The sequence below is a fragment of the Mustela putorius genome, unplaced genomic scaffold, assembly GCF_011764305.1.
Source record: "Mustela putorius furo isolate JIRA1106 unplaced genomic scaffold, ASM1176430v1.1 tig00003845_pilon_pilon_pilon, whole genome shotgun sequence".
In the NCBI taxonomy this organism is placed as follows: Eukaryota; Metazoa; Chordata; class Mammalia; order Carnivora; family Mustelidae; genus Mustela; species Mustela putorius.
This window is the reverse complement of record NW_025421998.1, coordinates 92,338,239-92,358,463: the sequence shown is the minus strand read 5'-3', so window position 1 is coordinate 92,358,463 and position 20,225 is coordinate 92,338,239. Positions and strand designations below refer to the sequence as shown.

The 20,225-nt window shown below is 37.3% G+C and overlaps 1 protein-coding gene across 15 annotated transcripts in view; it reads right to left on the bottom strand.

Annotated features, from left to right (window-relative positions):
- The window catches only part of LOC101680623 (putative RNA-binding protein Luc7-like 2), a 61,672-nt gene that overhangs the window by 2,000 nt on the left and 39,447 nt on the right, over positions 1–20,225 (bottom strand). For all 15 annotated transcript variants that reach the window (XM_004741657.3, XM_013049868.2, XM_004741660.3 and 12 more), the window contains 5 exons: positions 17,286–17,429; positions 12,522–12,698; positions 10,023–10,114; positions 7,232–7,261; positions 2,612–2,803 (listed from right to left, as the gene is read on the bottom strand). In XM_004741657.3, the coding sequence (XP_004741714.1) occupies positions 2,612–2,803; positions 7,232–7,261; positions 10,023–10,114; positions 12,522–12,698; positions 17,286–17,429 (635 nt within the window). The remainder of the gene's footprint in view (positions 1–2,611; positions 2,804–7,231; positions 7,262–10,022; positions 10,115–12,521; positions 12,699–17,285; positions 17,430–20,225) is intronic.

The window sequence follows — 20,225 nt, the reverse complement described above, 5'->3', positions numbered from 1 at the left end:
ATCTCACTTAACCAGGCCTCAGATCCTAATTCTGAACATGGGTCAAGTAATACTTTGAACTTCTAAGGCAGGAAAAAAATATGATACTCAGTTTTAGAAATAAGGAGGATTCAAGCAGAAAGGTTCAAAAGTTAGTATCAGCTTTGAGCATGTTCTACTGATTTTAAAAAGATGTGAGAAAAAAAAAATCACAGTGTAATCCTCTCCACAATCTTTTTAAGAATAGAGTATGGAGAGAGATGATGCCTAAGAATTAAGGACACGATTGCAGGTAAGTCTCAGAGGTCAGTACTAACTGGAAAATAACCATGAGATGAGCATCAACTACGATTCTGTGAGGGATTACAATGTCCCATCCAATCAGTTTACTTACACTATGTCATTCAAACTACCACTAATCCTAACAGAGGTACTTCGAAGATGGGGGGAAAGACAGGATAGTGAGATTACTTGGCCGAGGCCACTAAACCCAAGTAGTCCGACTCTCAAGACTCCACTAGGTGTTTCAACATACCAGGAAGTAGAAAAATGCAAGTTAAGTCCTCATTTATTAAGATAACTGTTGCCAGGAAAAATGTCACCAACAGAATCATATCAGACCAATATTTCACAATTGGGGAAAAAGAAAATCATGAAACTTGTGACTAGGATCTTTACCTTGAAATTTAAACTGAAATATATAGCAATTGCCTACTTATTTTTGGTAAAAACACAGAAGGCTGCTTTGAAAGAGAATAAGTTGTCGAGATTATAAGTGCTCTTGAGAAAAGCAAAAACTTTTAATAGTTTTACAAAAATAAACCTGCTTATAAACATGCTGAAAATATTAAGTGTGTCATGTAGGACAGAAGTATCTCCTCTACAACTTCATAAATGCAGGAACCATTAGGGACTAGGATAACATAACCCTGGTGAGGCGACACGCCCCTCCCTTCCACCCCCACCACCATTTAATAAAGACATTTGAGAGTTCACAGATACCAGAAACAATGATCTGTGGACAGGTTCACAAACAAACTCTCCATACCTTCCATTCATCAGTAGTGTGACTCTCTCAAAATACACAGTGCAGGTAAATCTCAGAGGGAATTTGTTCATTCTCTGCATTGGTCTGTGATAGTTACTCCACCTTGAATTATCTTTTTACTACCTGGTTTTACCTACTATCTGAAGCCTTTCTTAATTTCTCTGGTATTTCCTTCATCTAAACTTCTATACTACTCTGGATGTGCATTGTAGCACTTTAAGTATTAGACCAGTCTGTTTATTATAGAAGATGTTAGTCTTATGTTCTAACATGAATAAAGTTGCTCAACTACAACAAAGTTGCTCAACTATAATATACTTTTTGGTTATTTTTTACTAGGCCTAGTATTGAAGCAAGTATACAATTCTTACTAGAGTTACTTGAACTAGTTCGCTACTAAGAGAACATAAATGTTTTCTGGGGCAGGGAGCGGGGTATGATAAACACCTGAAGTGAAAGATACGTTCATTAACCACTGGCAGGAACCTTTTCATAATGTGTGTGTGTGTGTGTGTGTACACATATATATATATAGATATATCTATCTATATATATATCAAGTCACCACAAAGTACCCCTTAAATATCTTAAAATGTCAATTATACCTCAGTAAAGCTGGGGGAGGGAAAAGGATCTACTTGGAACAAGGCAAGAATATAAAGAAAATACTCAGTGAAACCCTATTCACCAACTCTGCGTGTGCGTGGTTTCAAGGAAAGGCTTCCCTCCTCTCCCCCACCCCCGCCAAAAGATTTTTATCAGCTTTCTGTGAATTCTATCATGGGCTTTATGGAGAGTAATTGATAGAAAATTTAAGACTAGTAGGTGCTAGGCACTCAAAAAAGATTACACATATGCTTAAGAAGAGTTGTAATGAAAAAAGCAATTATAAGCATGGTTTATAGGTTTCATCGAAATGAACTGGCTTAAGGACCATCTTGTGACCTGAGAAGTTTTGGGAGCTTGGTCAATGTAGATTTGAGTGCTAAGGCTATCACACATTCTAATCCTTTGTCCTGAAAAAATATTCAGGTCCTGCAATGTACCACACCCTAGATCTGCGCTCCTTGCATCTTTCAAATTTTCATGCTGAGAAAGTCCAACCTCAAGATTCTGAATCCGCCCCACCAAGTTAACTGTATGTAGCAATGTATACCTATAGTGCAGATAAAACAATATACCAGAAGGTGTCTGCTCTGAAAAAGTGCACCAGCTCAAAGAAGTTTGGAAAACAGTTAAGTCAAGCAAAGCTAAACTCTTTAAATGAAAGGGCTTCTCAGAACCCCTAATCCACCAATACATACTGAAAAAATGGAGTACTGGTACCTAAAATTGCCCACAAAGTACTTTTTTTTCAAAATACACTAAGCAGAGAAAAAGCAATAGCCTCTGCAGCACATATTGGTTCCAATTTCTTACTCTGGCTCCTAAGTGTATTCTTTAACTACCCATATAATCAGGGGAAAAATGTTATACACTCACACACAAATGTGTACATATGACCAGATGCAAGTTTCAAACCAATAGTATTTGAACTCTAAACCATAAAGGTAGTTCCATATCCTCTTATGGACACCTCAGTACCTCCTCCTGGATCGCTCTCTGCTCCTGTCTCTAGAACTGTGCCCACTGCGCTGGTGGCTGCGGCTGCGGCTGCGGCTGCTGGAGCGCGATCGGTGGCGATGGCGTTTCTCCCGAGATTTGGATCGAGTTCTCCTCTTCCGTTCCCGTGACATGGAGCGAGACCGATGTCTGCGATGCTCTCTGGACCTGGACCTACAACAAAACATTTGCTTTAGTTTTTAGCTTGCTCAGCAATGCACTCTCCTTTACTAAAGCCTTCTCTTTTATGGTATCTGAGTAACATGACTTAATGCCAGTTCAACCTACAGCAAAATAAAATGCTGGCATATTAGCTATATACTGAAATTCCAAAATACAAATGAAACACTAGTCTCAGGGCCCAATCAATATTGCACAGATTTACATCAAGAATATTACAAAAATTACAACAATCCATACCACTACTCCATGCTAGGGATTGTTTTCTCCAGATGTTTTATGGATTTGTATTTCATTTAAACTTCAAATATTTCTGGGATACTTCAGAAACAAAGTAGGTACCTGATGGACATGGATAAAAGTAAGGCAGAAGACAGAGTATTGTTTGTAAGTGACTAATTGAATTAAAAAGGTGACAGGACCAGCAGAGTAAGTCTGAATACCCATAATATGCTTAGTCATGATCAACACAGAATTCTCTATTAAAGCAGTCCTTAATTTGGGAGAAAAAACTAATATAAGTCAGTTTAGAGAATTTTATTGGAGTTGAAAAAAGTATGAATACAGAAAAGGAAAAACGTTCCGAAGAAGCAGCAGCAGCAGCAAGTGAAAAACACTTGCCTAGCCACCTCTATGTCACAAAACTAACGATGTGTGTGTGGTCTGAGGGTTGGAATGGCACTTGCAGAGACACAAGACATTTGAGAGAAAACAAGAAGATAACGCAACATTTTTCTCAAGGTCATTTTAAGAGTGATGGCAATGAGTTGAACTTGACTTTGATAATTCCATAACTCTGAATTCACTAAAAATGATTGACTTGTACAATTTAAATGGGTGAACTTATGGTATGTAAATTATGCCTTAATAAAGCTGTTAAAAAGTTTGAGTCATGTTAAGAATGTGATATTTTCTCATAATCTGATAAATTCAAAAGCATATTCAGGTGATACAATTTACAAACAGCTCATTTTCAAGTGATGATTTTGTTAAAGGAAGTTTGAAAGCATTCAGCTTATGTCAACATTATATTCAAAGAAAGCATAATTAGTGGGCCCAGCACCAAGCACAGTTGAGTATTTCAACAACTGAATACAGTATCTCTGAAAACCAACAGAGGAACAGACATAAAATTCATTCAAGTTTTATTAAACGGTATTTTTGTTTAGTCACTCATTTTGAGCAATTACAATAAATCTGTCTTTCAATGTGTAATTTCATTCATCTTTTTAAAAATTCTAGACAATTACTCATTTAAAAGTACTTAGGGGCACCTGGGTGACTCAGTTGGTGGCTCAGGTCATGCCCTCATCAGCTACCTACTCAGCGGGGAATCTGCCTCTCCCTCTCCTCCTCCTCCTGCTCTCTCGCTCACTCTCCTTTCAAATAAATTTAAGTATTTACTGGGTGCACACTGCAGTACTAGAAACAGACGGAGCAGCTAATAAAGCAAAATCCTTAACCTCATGAAAGTTACACTCCAGAAAGAAGTCCACAGATACGCTGGCAGTCAACAAAGATAGATCAACTAGTAAAGAAATTATATATTAAGAATTTATATATTACATATATTATATATATAATATATATTATATATTAAGAAATTATATCTTATAAATGGACAGAAATGAGATGGTAATTTTTATAAAGAATAGGTAGAAAAGGCTTTTCTGGTAAAACAGCCTTTAAGCGAAGATGACAGAGAAGGTAATCAGCTATCAGCCATCTCAAAACAGGATGCTTCTGATAGAGGGAGCACAGATGCAAGGGCCCTGAGATAGAAGAAAGTTCAGAATGTTGAAGGACTAAAAGAGAGCTGCTTGGCTGGAATGAAGTGACAAGGGGAATAATTCAGGGGTCTTACAGGCAGGATGACCAAATACCTTATAATTCAAACCAGGATCCTGTCAATGATCAATTACATGAGGAGCACGGGGAAGCTTTAATATGCTGACCCAAGACATAAACCGGTAACTACCCCAACTCTCAGATCCATCACTCTACTTAAAAGCTATTGGGAGGATTTCCACTTCTAAGTGAAATGGAATACCTCTGGAGAGTCTGAACAGAAGGCTGATGTAATGTTTCACTTGTTAAAGGGCTCATTCTGGTGGATGCATAAAAACCAGAGTGAGGTGGAGAAGGGAACTGGGCAAGTACAGAAATTAAGAGACCAGTGAAGAGGCTATTGTAATCACCAGGCAAGTGGCTGGGAGCAGAACGGTAGAAATTAGATTTCTGGCCTCAATAATAGTAATAATATGTTCTAGGTACACAGTTTAAATAACCAACAAAGGGTCTAATTTGTATTAATCAATGGTAAATAAGAATAGTATCACCAATTAATGTATCCTTTTTTTTTTTTTTTTATAAAATTCATTTGACAGAATGAGACAGCGAAAGAAGGAACCCAAGCAAAGGGAATGTGAGAGGGAGAAGCAGGCTCTCCACTGAGCAGGGAGCCTGACATGGGGCTCGATCCCAAGACTCTGGGATCATGACCTAAGCCTAAGGCAAAAGCTTTAACAAATGAGCCACCCAGGTGCCCGAATGGTTCTACTTCTCATCCTAGATGTCAGAAACAACAATATAAAATGGCTGACACAACTGGGCAGGTTTTTCTTTCATAACAAATGCTCTAGTTTTATAGGGATAAGTTCTTGAGAAATAAATACTCTTTAGAGGTAAGAGTACTTTGAAGGGTTCAAAAAGATCTGTACAGGGAAAATGGTAGCACTTGACAATAAGGACATTCTAGATGGGGATGGACTTATGGGAACTGCACATGAAATATTAAAAATGATGACGTACACCATGTCTCCCCACTTTCTCAGAAAAAAATTACCAGAAACTAGTAAAAACTGTAAAGAAAATCTTCAAAAAGCCCTCAAATTTTAATGCCACAAGTCAAAAGAAACTGTTCTATCCTCACTAGGGCTGTAAGTGCCCCTTTCAAGTTGTCATCTATGTACAAGGAATAAAGTAATAAACTCATAGAAAGTGAAGATCACCCGCCGCGTGTTTGGGGCGCCTGGGTGGTTCAGTGGGTTAAGCCGCTGCCTTCGGCTCAGGTCATGATCTCAGGGTTCTGGGATAGAGTCCCGCATCGGGCTCTCTGCTCAGCAGGGAGCCTGCTTCCCTTCCTCTCTCTCTGCCTGCCTCTCTGCCTACTTGTGATCTCTCTCTCTCTCTCTCTCTGTCAAATAAATAAATAAATAAATCTTTTTAAAAAAATAAAATAAAATAAAGTGAAGATCAACCAGGGTTGCTGGGGGGAGGGGGGTTTGGGAGAAGGGGGTGGGGTTATGGACATTGGGGAGGGTATGTGCTTTGGTGAGTGCTGTGAAGTGTGTAAACCTGGCGATTCACAGACCTGTAACCCCGGGGATAAAAATATATGTTTATAAAAATTTAAAATTTAAAATTTAAAAAAAGAAAGAAAGTGAAGATCAAGATGTAAAACTAACAAACATTTAAGTTTCTCTTCAACAGCCCACTATGGATCCCTCTTTCAAAAATGTATTTAACTAGGGCTGCCTGGGGGGGTTAGTCATTAAATGTCTGCCTTCAGCTCAAGTTGTGATCCCAGAGTCCCTGAATCAAGCCCCTCATCTGGTTCCCTGCTCAGTGGAGGGCTCTGCTTCTCCCTCTGCCTCTGCCCTATGCCCCACCCCCCAATGCCCTTTCTCTGTAATAAATAAAATCTTTCAAAAACTTATTCAACTATTTAACCTATTTATATTTTCAACAGATATTAACTTCTTAGACCTGTATCTCTGACATGCACCACCCAAAATGATTTTAAAAATAAATTCTTTTAAAAAATAAATAAATAAATAAATAAATAAATAAATTCTATATATAGTTAACCTGTGCTTCTAAAGATTTTTTTTTAAATATTCTTAAGGGTTTTTTGTTTTTTTTTTTAAGTCGGCTCTATACCCAACATGGGTCTTGAACTCACAACCCCTAGATCAAGAAGTTGCATGCTCCACAAACTGAGCCAGCTAGGCACCCCAGTATTTTCAGTTTTACCCTTACCTCCAGAGTACTGTATATATCCTTGATAAAATATAGTCATAAGTACCTTTTTTTTTTTTTAAGATTTTATTTATGTGGCAGACAGACAGGCAGAGAGAGAGGAGGAAGCAGGCTCCCTGCTGAGCAGAGAGTCTGATATGGGGCTCGATCCCAGGACTCTGGGCAGAGGCTTAACCCACTGAGCCACCCAGGCGCCCCTCATAAGTACCTTCTAACCAGTTACATCTTAACACACAATGCCCAAACTTGGAACAACAAAAGAATTTAAAAAGTACTAAACTAGCAATTCTCATTCATTTTTAAAAGACATTTAATCTTATATAAAGATTACCTCTGAAGAACAAACCAACTTCACTACTCATATGTTTTGTGTATACTTACCTTTTGGGGTTCTTGCTATGTGATCGAGACCTAAAAAAAGAATATCTATTTTTAGAAAAAAAGAATTAAGTGAGATAAAGTACTGTTAAAATTACTCTTCCTGATTTCCTTTTATTAATTCTATAAATATAAGGTACATATAAATGCACACAAATTTTTCCAAAATACACCATAAACTATACAGATTTCCAGGAGATACAGATTGGCATAGGAGATCCCCCTAAGTAAGATACCTGGCTCTTAAAAATGAATATGCTCCTAGGAGACTAGAACATGGTACATCACCACTCAGTAATTCTCCAGAAATCACTTCCCAACCTGGGAGAGATTATTTGTTATTTTTATCTGTTACTTCTTCTTTCCCTCTGGGAAGAGAAAAAAATTTTTCTGAGATGTATTTTTTTTTTTAAACACGTATTCACTTTCAAACAGCAACCTCATAGTATAATCCCTAGAACACCCAATTCTGTCTTACAACATCTGTTTCTTAACAAGACACGATTCCCTTATTAAAGCATTCTTCACATTTCCTAGCACATAATTAACACTCAATAAATAGTAATGGCTAACATTATGGGTACTAGGAAACAGGTGTCTTCCGTGGTGAATATAAAGCACAACTGAAGGATGGCTCTGGACTCAGCCTGACGTTAAGCTTTTGTTGTTGTTGTTTTAAGATTTTATTTATTTATTTGACAGAGATCACAAGTAGGCGGGGAGGCAGGCAGATAGAGAGGAAGGGAAGCAGGCTCCCTGGAGAGTGGAGAGCCATGCGATGTGGGGCTTGACCCCAGAACACTGGGATCATGACCTGAGCTGAAGGCTTAACCCACGAAGCCACCCAGGCGCCCCTGCCTGATTTAAGTTTTAAAACTCTCGCTGCACCACTATCTGTGACCTGGACAGATTATAAATTTTCTCTAAGCTTTCCCTGTCATTTGCCAAAGAAGGACAGTAACAGAAATTTCACGAAGCAATTATAAGGATTAGATGAACTAATGTAGGTAAATTCTTAGCACCATGCCTGATACATAATAGGCACTTAAATAAGTGACAGTGATTTTTATCACTATCTTTTTCAATACCATAGTTGGAATCCCACCTTGCTTAACTCTGTACTTGCTTGTAATTTCTTCATCTTTCATTCTTGGTTATATTATATTACTTCCTCAAGTTCACAAGTTTAAAAATAATTTTAAACACATTTCTGAAATAACACTGCATTTATAACCAATGTTAAAAGAAATCTGTCAGCTGACAGCAAAGGAATAAAAGTGATATGCTTTCTTGTCACCTATAGATTTGAAAATGTAGTCACGGCAAAGAATTTTTTCTTTCTCATTCAACTATCACTTCAGTTGAATCATATAAACCAGTGGCACTACATACAGAATTTTAAAAAACAGGTTTCTAATGCCCCTTATATGGTCTTATATTACCATGCTGAGCACTATTCCCAAAGAAACTCAGTGTACACAAAAGAGAATACTGATAAAGCTATGAGGTAAAACTTATGGTAAATGAAGAACATATTTATCAATGTATGTAAGACAGCACTTCCCCTAAAAAGGCAAAATAGCCACATGAAAATAATTTTTCATTATACTACAAAAATATTACCTGCTACAAGCCATGTAACAAAGTTAGTTTAAATATTTTGAAATAGAAGAAATACAACATGCTCGAATCTTAGGGGAAGCTGGTGTGACCAAGTCACATATTATAAAGGGTTTTAACTAAGCACAAAATCTGCTGGGGATAAAGTATTTAAGTTTCAGAAATGTGGAATACAATTAAGGGAACATTATAAATTAGAACTGCAGGTTAATTCTTTTGTGGCATAGCTATCCATTGTAAGGTTGTTAAAAAAAGTTATGTACTTGAGTTCAAAGAAGATTGCCATCATGATGCCATACAATTTACTGTCAATGGGTAAAAGTGACTCAGAACATTTAAGCATTCTAAATATGAAAAATATAAATTTATCACCTAATGAATACCAATATAAAAAGAATTGCATACATTTGGCTATTATTGATACAATTTTAATAGTTTATAGCTTCTAAAATTGAAGAATTACAAAATCAAAGTATGATTAAAATATCTTAAGATTTTATTTTTTTTTTAAAGATTTTACTTATTTATCTGACAGAGAGAGATCACAAGTAGGCAGAGAGGCAGGCAGAGAGAGAGGAGGAAGCAGGCTCCCCGCTGAGCAGAGAGCCCGATGCAGGGCTAGATCCCAGGATCCTGAGATCATGACCTAAGCTGAAGGCAGAGGCTTAACCCATTGAGCCACCCAGGCAGGCATCCCTAAGATTTTATTTTTAAATAATCTTTACACTCAGTGTGGAGATCCAAATCATAGCCTTGAGATTAAGAATCACATGCTCTACCAACTAAGCCAGCGAGGTACCCCAAAACTCAAATCTTTCATCAAGAATAAAATACATCACAAAAATGAGAAGTTTTATACCCATCTAGTACAAATCTAGCTGTTATGAAAATCAGAGGGCTAGAAAAGCTTTGTAGTCAATCTCACAAAAAATAAGGATGTGACTCACTCTTTATTTAGCCTTCCATACATTTTGAAGGAAATCACCTTGACTTAAATGGCCATAACTTAATGTATTTGTATAAACACTTTCACATTGGTAATATTTTCAAAAGCAAACAAATCTCCCATATCTAGATTTCTTAACACCTAGAATCCTCTATCAATCACATCTCTTTTTAGAGCCAGGGACCTTCAATTTCACATACTTGGACTATTCAATGAATCACTCCATACCTCCTCAGCTTCTCTCTTTCTTCTCTCTCCCTTTCTTCTCTTCGTTTCAGGCGTTCCTGATTTCTTTTCTCCTGTTTTTCAGCTACAACTCTCTATAAAAGACAATGACAGGCCAAATAATAAAAAATGAGCAGCATTATTTATTGGGCCCATTAACAAGAATTATTCTAAACTCTACCATATCTGGTTCCCAATACAGTATAAAAAACATCAAAATCTATTTAATAACAACTTAATTAAAAGTTCTGCTGGGTAAAATCATTACACTTACAAGTCTAATTTCCAAAATCTTTCCCCCTTCTGGGGAACACTTGTAAAAATTCATATTTCTTCATGACTTAATATTCCAAAATCATTTCTGTAAGATCTTCTCCTATGAATGCTTTCTAACATTATTTTGTATTTTTTCAAGTTTTTTTTTTTTAGTAATCTCTATACCCAATGCAGGGCTCCAACTCACAACCCTAAGAACGAGAGGTACAAGCTCTAACAACTGAGCCAGGAAGGTGCACCTATTTTGTATTTTTTAAAGGACATTAAGCATTATAAATCACTCTAAATTTCTATTCTCTGATTTCCAAAATGAAAATGTCTTCTGTCATTTCCAATTACCATCCTAATTCCACTGCTTCAAAAAATACCAGGAAGATGCTAAAAAGTCTTGTTGCTAGGTCTATATCTGCAAAGATTCCCAAATAGGTACCATTTTTGAGTTTTAATTCAGGGCCCAGTAACCATATGATAAAGTGAAACTTACTTTGTCATTTTATTTACTTATTTAAGATTTTCTTTATTTATTTGACAAGAGACACATCAAGAGAGGAAACACAAGCACGGAGAGTGGGAGAGGGAAAAGCAGGCTTCCTGCTGAGCAGGGCCTGATATAGGGTGATCCCAGAACTCTGGGATTATGACCTGAGCCGGAGGCAGAGCTTAACAACTGAGCCACCCGGGCACCCCTTACTTTGTCATTTTAAATAAAAACTTACCCAAAATTATCCTAGCTACTCAGAATTCTTAGAAGACCTCACTGTTGATATAAATATGGAGACATCCCTACGTGTTTCTGACTCATTATTTTAAATGTCAAACTACAGATCTTGGGTTAATTTCAGCAATAAAAGTCACTATCTAGTGTTTGCCATAGCTGAGCCATTCTTTCATTCACAACAAAATGCGACAGTGCCGCAATTTTTTTAAAAAATTAGGCCACATCAGACTGTTGGAAAGGAACTGGTTATATCCATTTACTAATTCTGTTTACATCTTTAGAAATACCCTATGCTGTTTCCTTATCTTTTCAAAAGAATTCAGCACATGATACAGTAAGAACTGTATACTGGCTTTCTTATAATAGCCACATATGTGGGTTTTTTTTTTTTTTAAAGATAGGTTTCAGGGGCGCCTGGGTGGCTCAGTGGATTGGGCCGCTGCCTTCAGCTCGGGTCATGGTCTCAGGGTCCTGAGATCGAGCCCCACGTTGGGCTCTCTGCTCAGCGGGGAGCCTGCTTCCCCCTCTGTCTCTGCCTGCCTCTCTGCCTACTTGTGATCTCGCTGTCAAATAAAATGAATAAAAATCTTTAAAAAAAATAAAAAATAAAAGATAGGTTTCATTCTAGTTCCTTTCTGAGATGGAAGCAAGAGAAAGTAGAACTAGAGATCTACATACAAGCTTGCTATTTAGTGAAGAACTGCAAAATACTTCAAATAAATAATAGTCTCATTTTCTCAATCTTCCTTTAAAATAATATTATACTAATACTGTTAATTTTAATTCAAAGAAAATAAAAATTTGGGGGGAATTTATATGAAAGAATTTTTTTTTTTAATTTTATTTACTTATTTGAGAGAGAGAGAGCATGAGTGGAGAGAAGGTCAGAGGGAGAAGCAGACTCCCCACAGAGCTGGGAGCCCAATGCGGGACTTGATCCTGCGACTCCGGGATCATGACCTGAGCCCAAGGTGGTCACTTAACCAACTGAGCCACCCAGGCGCCCAGTTTTTATTATTATTCTTTTTTAAAGATTCTATTTATTTACTTGACAGAGGGAGAGACAGCTAGAGAGGGAACACAAGCAGGGAGAAGAAGAAGAGGGGAGAGGGAGAGGGAGAAGTAGGGAGCCTGGCACAAGGCTCAATCCCAGTACCCCAGGATCATGAGCCGGGCCGAAGGCAGATGATTAATGACTTAGCCACCTAAGCACCCCAGAAAGAATTAGTTTTTAAGACTAAAGAACCCAGTTTTTAAGACTCCTAATTTAATATCGTACATGTTCAACACAAAATACTGCCTCCTAAAATAAGGGGGACATTATTTAAAAGTCTGTTTCTCAAACATCACCCATTAAACCAGTTACTATCTCCATTTATAATCCTATACTATTCAGTATGAACTGTTAGCAGAATCATAGTTAAGAAAATTACACAAAAAGCCAACCAATATACATCAAAACAATGAGTGGTGAAATTAGAGCACATGATATTAATTTACCAATGTACCTTTAATTCTTCAAGCTTCTCTCTTATTTCAATAAATCCCAGGTGCAGTTTACCCCCAAAATGATCAGCCAGTCGTCTATCATTATCATGAAGACCTAAATAGGCAGAGCAGACTTCACAGACTCGAAGTTTCTGCTGTTGGAAACTGGAAGCTGGCATAGAATTCCGATAAACTTCCTAAATAAGAGTGAGAAAAACAATGTTTATATAAATCTCTGAGTCATACCGCTACACAAAATACATTATGTTTATATTAAAAAATGTTTTCTAATGAATAATTAAAGTACGGCTATTTTTGTCACAAAAATGATGGACTCCTCATATTCTCATCCTCCGTCCTTGGGACCTCTTCTACTAGAGGTAAAAGATCCAAGACACAAGTGCATTTTGCGAAGAACTACTGTAAGAATTCTACCATGAATTCTGACTTCTACCACAGAATATGACTTCTGGAAAAAATTTTCTCAGTGTTCTACAATGCTTTGTTTTCTATGATTTTTGTTAAAAATGAGATGCAGCAACCCCAAAACTGTGTATCAGTGAAGGACCAAGGAAGAAGTCACCCACACTGGCAGAGAAAGAAAGAATGCATGTCTTTGATACTGTTAAGTTTCCTTGCCTTCTCTCCCACAGATCATTTTCTCCTCCTTTGAAAATGTGGACAGGGCATATAAATGATAAGACTTTCTTTCTACTGAGAGGAATAGTTCTGTAAGATAAGCAATGAAAGGTGCCTTAATGAGAAAAAGAGGTCTTACACAAAACGATTTTAAGTTCAGTAATGAAATAACAAGTATTAGTGGGTTTGTGGATTCACTGTACTCCTTTTGTTTGAGGCCAGCGGTATGTCCAGCTAAAAGATATTACATTCCCAAGTCTCCACAGACCTTTGGCTAAGGAGATATTCAAGTGGACATTGCTGGATGGAATCTATAGAAAGTCCTTTCAAAGGGAGTTAACAGACTGAAATAAAAAAAATCACCAATGGCTGCTATCACCTACAGATGAGAAAGTGATGGGAAACAATATTTACAGTTTCAAAAATGTCAATACCAAGATACTTATTAATTACAAAAAGAAAGCACTCTAACTTCACAGTAGAAAAATAGGCCAATCATCAGAAATGGGACAAATCACTAACATGTGCCTACTAATGAGATATGACATTACTTGAACGGTACTGTCAAAAATCTAACCAGGGGGGCACCTGGGTGGTTTAGTGGATTGGGCCTCTCTCTGCCTGTGGCTCAGGTCATGATCTCAGAGTCCTGGGATTGAGCCCCGATTCGGGCTCTCTGCTCGGCAAAGGAGCCTGCTTCCTCCTCTCTCTCTAATTGCCTCTCTGTGATCTCTGTCAAATGAATAAATAAAATCTCTTAAAAAAAAAAAATCTAACCAGGAGGAAAAATCAGACAAACAGAAATTGAAGACATTTTATAAAATGAAGCCTGTACTTTTCAAAACTGTCAAGATCATGTCAGACAAAGACTGAAGTTCCAGATTAAAGGACCCTAGGAAGACATTAACAACTAAATGCAGTACATGATCCTGAACTGGGCCTTAAACAAATAACAAAAATTTTTTTAATAAAAATGACATTATTGTGGCAATTGGGAAAATCTTCATAAAAGTATTGTATTAGTGTTAATTTATGATTCAGATCATTCTGCTGCGGCTATATAATATCCTTGTCTTTAGACAACACACATGGGGGGCTCCTGGGTGGCTCAGTGGGTTAAGCCGCTGCCTTAGGCTCAGGTCATGATCTCGGGGTCCTGGGATCGAGTCCCGCATCGAGCTCTCTGCTCAGCAGAGGGCCTGCTTCCCTCTTTCTCTCTCTCTGCCTGCCTCTCTGTCTACTTGTGATCTCCCTCTGTCAAATAAATAAATAAAATCTTAAAAAAAAAAAAAGAATACACACATGGGAGTATCTGGGGACAAAGAGGCATCTTATCTCTAACTTAATATCAAACAGTTCAAATACACACACACAAACACACAAGAGGAGAAAGAGAAAGCAAATATGGTAAAATGTTAACACTACAAGGCTGGGTGAAGGATACAGGGGAATTCTTTATTTCTTAAATCTTTCTGAAGATACTTCAAAATAAAAGTTTTTAAAAAAGAAAACCAGAGGTGTCTGGGTGACTCAGTGGGTTAAGCATCTGCCTTTAGACTCTGGTCATGAACCCAGTGTCCTGGGGTCAGCCACACTGGCTCCCTGTTCAATGGGGAATCTGCTTCTGTTTCTCCCACTACCTTTGTCCCCCAACACCCCCATCTCATGTTCTCTCCTGAGCTCTCTCACAAATAAAACCACACAAAAAAAGGAAAAGAAAAACAAATGTATGACACTAGGAGACAAGTCAACTCAATTTTAGTGTCTTGTTATTCTTCTTCCTTTTTCTAGTTACGTATAAAGAAAACGCTTTACACATGGTAGCTCTACTGCCAACACAAATTGGTAAGTATAAAGATGAATCCATGTAGTAAGGATGGCAGAAATAGAGTCTGTGTACTTAATGGAATTATGGAGCTGCTGTACCAGCCCCAGACTCCCTAATGACGATTACTTAATAAATGAAAAAAAGAAAACCCTTTCTTGGTTAAGCCATTTAAGACTTTATTATGTGTACCTGAACATAATCTACAATGAGCAAGTAAATTTTTTAGTGCACCGTCTTAAAAATCAACTGATAATAAAATGTAACAGGCTAAAAATGTTAAGACACTGTGTGCTGCTAGAAAATCTTCAAATACATAAATATGAAACTTCATGAAAACTGCAAAATATGCAAGTAATAATGCTTACTAAGGTTCATTACTTGAGTCTTTTAGGAAATTAGCTATAAAATACACTGCATTTTAAAATTCATAGGGTTTAGGGGCACAGGGCTGGCTCAGTCAATTAGGGTCTGCCTTCAGCTTAGATTATGATCCCAGGACCAAGCTCCACGTTGTGCTCCCTACTCAGTAGGGAGCCTACTACTCCTTCTCCCCCCTACTCATGCTTGCTCTCTCTCTCTCTAGTGCTCTCTCTAACAAATAAAGTCTTAAAAATTTTTAAAAATACTAAAATTCATAGTGTTTACTTTCTGGAATGATACTAATTACATTTAAAGAAATCCTAAGTATTAAGTATTAAATAAAATTAACAAGAATTGGCTACATGGTGTATCTTTTTCTATCCTTTTACCTTTGATCCATCTTTGTATTTAAAGTAGCTCTTTTTTTTTTTTTTTTTAATTAGACACAGAGAGATCACAAGTAGGCAGAAAGGCAGGCACAGAGAGAGGGAAACAGGCCCCGCCCCGAGCAGAGAGCCTAATGTGGGGCTCGATCCCAGGACCCAGAGATCATGACCCAAGCCAAAGGCAGAGGTTTAACCTAATGAGCCACCCAGGTGCTCCTAAAGTACCTGACATATAGTAAAGTCTTGCTTTTATTTTTTTAAGATCTGAGCAGAAGGTGCTTAACAAACTGAGTCACCCAAGTGCCCTAAGTCTTGCTTAAAAAAAAAAAGAAAAAAGAAAAATAAATAAATCCAGTCTCACAATCTCTGCCTTTTAATTGGAACGTTTAGACCATTTACATTTAACTTAATTACCAGTACACTGGGTTTAAGTCTACCACAATTAGAGATGGAGACTTTAATACCCCTCTCAGTAAATAGAACAGAAAATCTGATATGGAGAACTTGATTAATCAATCAACTATCTTGACTCAATTAACATTTATGAACACTCCACTTAATAAGGCAGAGTATCATTCTTTTCAAATGCAGATGGACCATTCCATCTTTCCAAATCAATGTTAAAAAAAAAACAAAAACAAAAACAAGTAGTCCATCTGGAGAATGGGTTTAAGGCAGACATTTCACCAAGACCACATGCAGGGCACAAAATAAGTACTGATAATATCTAAGAGACCTAAAATCACACAAATGTTCTCCCAACTGCAACAGAAGTAAATTAAAATCAGAAAACTACTTGGAAAAAACACCAAATATATAAAAACACACTCCTAAGTAACTCATAGATCAAAGAAGAAATCACAAAGAATATTAGAAAATATCTGAACTGAATGAAAATAAGAACAAAATATGGAATTCTGTGGGATCCAGCTACAATTGTGCCAGAAGAAAATCTGTAGCATCAAATGGGCTAAAATCAATTATCTAGGCTTCCATTTTAAAAGAGGGCAGAATAAGAACAAATTAAACAGAGGTGTGATACAGTTAAGAGCAATGGAGACTATGGCAAAATGGGAGAATACAACCCCATCTGAAGGCATCCGATTTTTTAGAACACACGAGGTGGGCCAAACAAAATAGAATTTTGGCTGTAGGATATTAGATTTTGATTTGTGCTACTACAGAGAAAGAATGAGAGAAGGCTCCCGAAGTACTAGCAGAACTGTACTGAGATGTGAAGTGAAGAGAGAATGCTATGGTTGCATGATGGTAAAGTCAAGGGAGGGAAGATATCACAGGAAATGCATAAATGCATTCTGTATGTGACTGCTGTGTATGACCAGCTAGTCTAGTTGATTTCATTTTCTACTTAAAAACTTCAACAGATCAAAGCCTCTAAAGTAAAAACAAAAACCCCCCAATGTTGATATATAATCCATCTCTATGGGATAGACTAATTAAATTTTATAATTAGTTTAAATTTCCTGTACTAACAATAAGTTTTCAATAATTTCCAATCAAGTATGTTTTGACAGTAAGACTGAACATATTACCATTAAAAATTGTATTACCTCCGCTTCTCTTTTCTTTGCCCGTGCTTTCTCTACTTCATCCATTACTTTCTGAGATTCTTCCACATTTCCTTCAGCTCCTAGTTGTTCCACCTTGGCCAACAACTTACCAATTTCTTCATTTAACTCATGAACACGTTCTGCCTAGAAAGAAACAGAAAAGATCATGAATAAAAAGCAGAATAAATTATCAGAGTTCAAAATATTTCATAAATGCTCAAAAAAGACTCAAGGCAATATGAGGATAAATAATGCTTTCTGAGCATTTCATAAATGAACTGGTGGGATGAGGGTGTTTAAACCTACCTGCCCTCTCATTACAGGGAGATCAGGAAATACAACTGACCTCAATTTAACTATTACTTTACAACCTCTGCATTGGCAATGTATTCCAAGCATAAAATACCGTTTCTTCCACTATCTTCCACTATCTACCCTTATCTACCTTGGCAAACCATCTCTTGTGTTCCCCCACTTCACAACACAATCTATAGTTATAGCTAGTTTCCCATATTTACTCTTGTTTTCTGCATTTGTGACTTTGCAGAGGGATGTCATCCCTTTTCCTCGGACATTGTCCCTTACCTCCCTTGTCTGAACTCATGAATGCATATTCATTCAACAAGATTCAACTATTCTGTGAAACATTCTTGATCAGTCACCAAATTTCACCCCCACTTAAACGTAAGCAGAGACCCAAATCTTCCTTTGCGCCATCTTTTTATCTTTAATGACACTCTTATGAACATACTTGTGTATGTTTGTGTGTGGTCCTGGGATTGAGCCCCACATTGGGCTCTCTGCTCTGCAGGGAGCCTGCTTTCTCCTATCTTTCTGCCTGCCTCTCTGCCTACTTGTGATCTCTGTCAAATAAATAAAATCTTTTAAAAAATGTAAAAACTATATTGAACAGCACAAAATATTTCAAAGTAGTTAAGTCATCAAATCAACAAAATGCAATAAATGGACTTTTTTAGATTCTGATTAGAACAAACCAACTCTATATAGGAAAAATGAACACGTTCAGGATATTAGATAATGTTAAAAAATTATTAACTTTCTGGATGTGATTTATTATGGTTATGCTTTAGAGGTGAAACGATGTGACATCTGGAATTTGCTTTTAAAATAATGAAACAGGGACGCCTGGGTGGCTCAGCTGGTTAAGCATCTGTCTTCAGCCCAGATCTTGATTCCAGGGTTCTGGATTGAGCCCCATGTTTGCCTTCCTGCTCAGTGAGGAGTCTCCTTCTCCTTCTCCCTCAGCGCCTTCCCCTGCTCCATTTCTGTCTTTCACTCAAGTAAGTAAAATTTTTAAATAAATAAATAGAACAATGAAACAAGAGCAAAAAACTATGAATCCACTGGGATTTATTGTACTTTTCTTTCCAGTTTTCTGTTTGTCTTTTTAAACGTTATTTATTTATTTAAGTAATCCCCACACCCAACATGGGGCTCAAATTCACAACCCAGAGATCAAGAATTGAATGTTCTACCAACTGAGTCAGTCAGGCACCCCTGTTTCCCCTTTTTGTTTTTAAGTTCACATATAAAAATTTTTTTTCTTTTCCTTAAGTAGGCTCCACACCCAGCATAGAGCACAACACAGGGCTTGTTGAGATCAAGACCTGAGCTGAGCGATCAGCCTTTGCATGCTTAATCAACTCAGGCCACCACATGTTCCCATGAAGAAGTACTTTTTAAAAACAGAGGGTAAAACATACATCTAAAAAATCAACATTAAAAAAAAATTGAGTAGTCCATCTGGAGAATGGGTTTAAGACAAGACATTTCATTAAAGAGGTACCTAAATGCCAAATAAACACATCAAAAATATGTTCAGCATCATTAGGCATTGGGAAATGCAAACTAAAACCAAGAAATATCACTGCACACCTTTAAGAATGGCTACAATGAAAATGAAAACCAAATGCTGGCACAGATGTGAAGAAACTAAATCACTAACACATTGCTGGTAGAATCTCATACAGCCACTCTAGAAAAAAGTTTGACACCTGCTTTCAAAACTAAAAATGGACTTATAATATGACCACATGACCCCGAACTACCTTCCTTTTTTTTTTAATCCCGAAGAAATGAAATATTTATTGCAGTTTTACTGGTGTTAACCAGAAAGTGCAAACAACCTAAACATCTTTCAATGTGTGGTTAAACTGTGGCATAGCCATACCATGAAATATTACTCAAAAAGGAATGAACTGATACACATAACAACTTATATGAATCAAGGAACCTGTGCTGAGTGAAAAGAACCATCTCAAAAGGTTACCTGATTCCATTTATGTAATATTCAGTAAAATAACATAATTATAGAGCCAGAGAATACATTAGTGGTTTCCAGAAGACAGGAGAAAGGGGAAATAGATGTGGCTCTAAAGGGTAATATGAGGGACTCTCATCATGATGTTATAGTGAAGTAACTTAACTATGGTGGTAACTACCCAAGTTACTTACAAATGTAATAAAACTGCACCGAGCGATATATACACATATGCAAGTGCACGCACAAATGGCAAAATCTGAGTAAAATGGGGCGCCTGGGTGGCTCAGTGGGTTAAAGTCTCTGCCTTCGGCTCAGGTCATGATCCTGGGCTCCTGGGATCAAGCTCCACACCGGGGTCTCTGCTTGGCAGGGAGCCGGAAGCTTCCTCCTCTCTCTCTGCCTGCCTCTCTGCCTACTTGTGATCTCTGTCAAATAAATAAATAAAATCTTAAAAAAAAAAAAAAATCTGAGTAAAAAGTCATGATTGGACCAGTATCAATTCCTTGTGTACTGTAGCCGTATAAAATGTGAACATCAGGGGCGCTTGGGTGGCTCAGTGAGTTAAAGCCTCTACCTTCGGCTTGGGTCATGATCCCAGGGTCCTGGGATCGAGCCCCCCACATCGGGTTCTCTGCTCAGCGAGGAGCCTGCTTCCT